The sequence below is a fragment of the Salvelinus alpinus genome, chromosome 14 (assembly GCF_045679555.1).
Source record: "Salvelinus alpinus chromosome 14, SLU_Salpinus.1, whole genome shotgun sequence".
Classification (NCBI taxonomy): Eukaryota; Metazoa; Chordata; class Actinopteri; order Salmoniformes; family Salmonidae; genus Salvelinus; species Salvelinus alpinus.
In genome coordinates, this window is record NC_092099.1 from 45308289 (window position 1) to 45311356 (window position 3068).

Genomic DNA, 3068 nt, shown 5'->3' on the forward strand with positions numbered 1-3068 from the left:
ATACATTACATCATGCTTTCATTAATTATTTGTTAATCTAACCGTGTGTGTGTGTGTGTGTGTGTGTGTGTGTGTGTGTGTGTGTGTGTGTGTGTGTGTGTGTGTGTGTGTGTGTGTGTGTGTGTGTGTGTGTGTGTGTGTGTGTGTGTGTGTGTGTGTGTGTGTGTGTGTGTGTGTGTGTGTGTGTGTGTGTGTGTGTGTGTGTGTGTGTGTGTGTGAGTAGAGAGGCTCCTAAGAGGGGAGTGTCTGTCAGTAACTCAGGGATAAATAGAGAGGCAGAGCTCAGAGTTTGTCAGAAGGCGGACCTGACAGGGTCACACACAGGACCAAGCAGGAACAACAGGAACAAGACCTCAGCATTTTGACCTTTTACTACAAATGGAGAAACATGAAGATGTTCAATACTGTTTTCAAGAGAGAAACTCTTCCTGCAGAAAGGCTCGGCTATCGACATCTATCTACATAACACTGTACATCTTCTTCTCATTGTTTTCAGCGGTTACAGTATTTTTGAACGTACTGGTGATCATCTCCATCTCTCACTTCAAGCAGCTCCACACTCCAACCAACCTGCTCATCCTCTCTCTGGCTGCGTCAGATCTCCTGGTGGGACTGATTGTGATACCAGTAGTGACTGTAGCAATAATGGAACCATGCTGGGGTTTTGGGGAATATTTCTGTGTGTTTCATGCATACGTCTCTTTTTTATGTACTTCTTTATCTCTGGGTAATTTGGTCTTGATATCTATTGACCGCTATGTTGCTGTGTGTGATCCCTTATTGTACCACTCTAAAATAACAATAACAAGAATTATGTGTTGTATATTCATTACCTGGTGTTGTTGTATCATATATCGTGCCGGTATTATAAAACACTTTGTAAATGTACAAGTACGAAGTAGGTGTTTGAAAGAATGTTTCACTGTTGAAATAACATGGAGTAATATAATTGACCTTGTAATTACAACGGTTGTCCCGTGCTCTATTATTATAACACTTTATATGAACATCTTTGTGGTGGCCAGATCACAGGCCAGAAAGGTATTTTCTAAAGAGGCTGCCAGTGTGTCTGGTGTTAAAACTGCACAGGCAAATAAGTCTGAGAGAAAAGCAGCAAAAACTCTTTCTATTGTTGTTTTCAACTATCTCATTTGTTGGATTCCATTTCTATTTTCTTCTTTCTTTCTTGTGTCTTTTTTAAGTGACAATTTATCATTTATCATCGGTCTTCTACCACTTGTTAATTCTTTTATCAATCCAATAATTTATGCTTTCTTTTATCCATGGTTCAAAGTGACAGCTAAACATATTTTAACTCTGAACCTATGTTTGACAAACATAAGTTTAATATAGTTTTGTAATACAATTGTTGTAATTGCTTCTTTCATGTAACAATACACTGACATTACTTATCTCAGTGTTGTTATCATATATATATGTGGTGTTGATACAGAATAATTAGTCTGGATTGGAATGGAATGACTTGGAGAAGGCAACAGAAGGAGTAAGCTTGTTGTCTAAAAAAACTATGTAGACATTTTGGTTTGTATATTCCAAATAACAAAGTATGTGGTTGTTCCATGTTATTTAATTATATGTAAGTATAATGTAAGTATTCTAAAAGTACATTTTGAGGATGTCATGAGTCATTATGTAGGTTTAACATCACCCTGTAGTGGCTCAATTGGGACACACATGCCTTCAACAAGTGCAGTAACATGTTTTATGTACAATATGATATCAGATAACGTCCACGTGTAACTCAATAGTGTATTGTGTAAGTAGTTGATGGTCAAATGTAAGAATATGCAATTATGGGTAACACTTTATAATGTGCGGTAATAAACTATTTTTAAGGAATTTACAGTTTGTTCACCTTTTATTAATCATTACCCCCCACATGTGTTAAATGTTAGTCAGCTAGGTATTCTCACATGTATAAATAACTACTATATGTATTAATGATTAAGCACAACAGTGCAGGAGACCGCAGCAGACAGTTCAACCTCAACATACTGGGTATGAACACTACCACTAATCTCACAACCACTATTCTCACTACATCTCTGCTGCCAGGTCAGGGGTCACACCAGAGCAGGTCTCAGATGCTGTGGAGTCAGAATGAATATAGAGATTGGTAACACTTTATAATAACACTTTGTAATAAAGAATGTATAATTGAATAGTTAAAAGTTTAATCATCATTCATGTATTACTCCCACATTTGTTTTAATAAGCTATTTATTCGCACATTTATAAACAGCATAGTATGTAATAATGATTCAGAAGATCATTCGTAAGATGTTTAATAAATTAACGTATAAACCATTTACTGATCATTAGTAAAGTAGTTTTGCAGTCCCTAATCTAAAGTGAGGACTATTCACACTTTCTTAATACTTTATAAATGTTTTGAACAGTGACCAGTGTAATTTATAACAAAAAAGAAGGACATTCTATTGGTAGATATTCCAGCAGTACCTGATGCTCCTTAAGTTCTCACAATGACCTAGAACAAATCAATGGTTAAACAATAAGCACACAACACAGAGGATGTTAAAGGAAATATATTTAACATTTTATTCCAAAACAGTCACATTGTTGTAGTAGTGTGCTGAAGGAAGTCATGTGTTTGTCTGAAAATGATAACAGTCTTGTTTGTTGGCAGTCACTACCAAAACCAAAGTGTGGATTGCAGTCACTCATTAGAAATCAAATCACATTTCATTTTGTATGGGTCACATAAAGATGTTTAGCAGATGTTATTGTGGTTGTAGCGAAATGCTTGTGCATCTAGTTCTGCCAGTGCAGCAATATCTAACAAGTAACATCTAACAAATTCACAACAAATACCTAATACACACAAATCTAAGTAAAGACTGGAATTTAGAGTATATGAATATGTGGATGAGCAATGTCAGAGAGGCACAGACTAAGAGCAGTTCATAGACTGTTTACAGGGTCAGGGAACCAATATATAAATCCATAAATTAAATGAACATTACATTTAAAGGGTTACTAACTTTAATACACTAACAAATCAAATCAAAATCTAATTTTACATGCCA

The 3068-nt window shown here is 35.6% G+C and overlaps 1 protein-coding gene across 1 annotated transcript; it reads left to right on the forward strand.

Annotated features, from left to right (window-relative positions):
• The first annotated feature begins 378 nt into the window (after positions 1–378).
• On the forward strand, positions 379–1373 carry LOC139538197 (trace amine-associated receptor 13c-like). The gene has a single exon (XM_071340062.1). The coding sequence runs from the start codon at positions 379–381 to the stop codon at positions 1351–1353; it is 975 nt and encodes a 324-aa protein (XP_071196163.1). The 3' UTR covers positions 1354–1373.
• The last annotated feature ends 1695 nt before the right edge of the window (positions 1374–3068 follow it).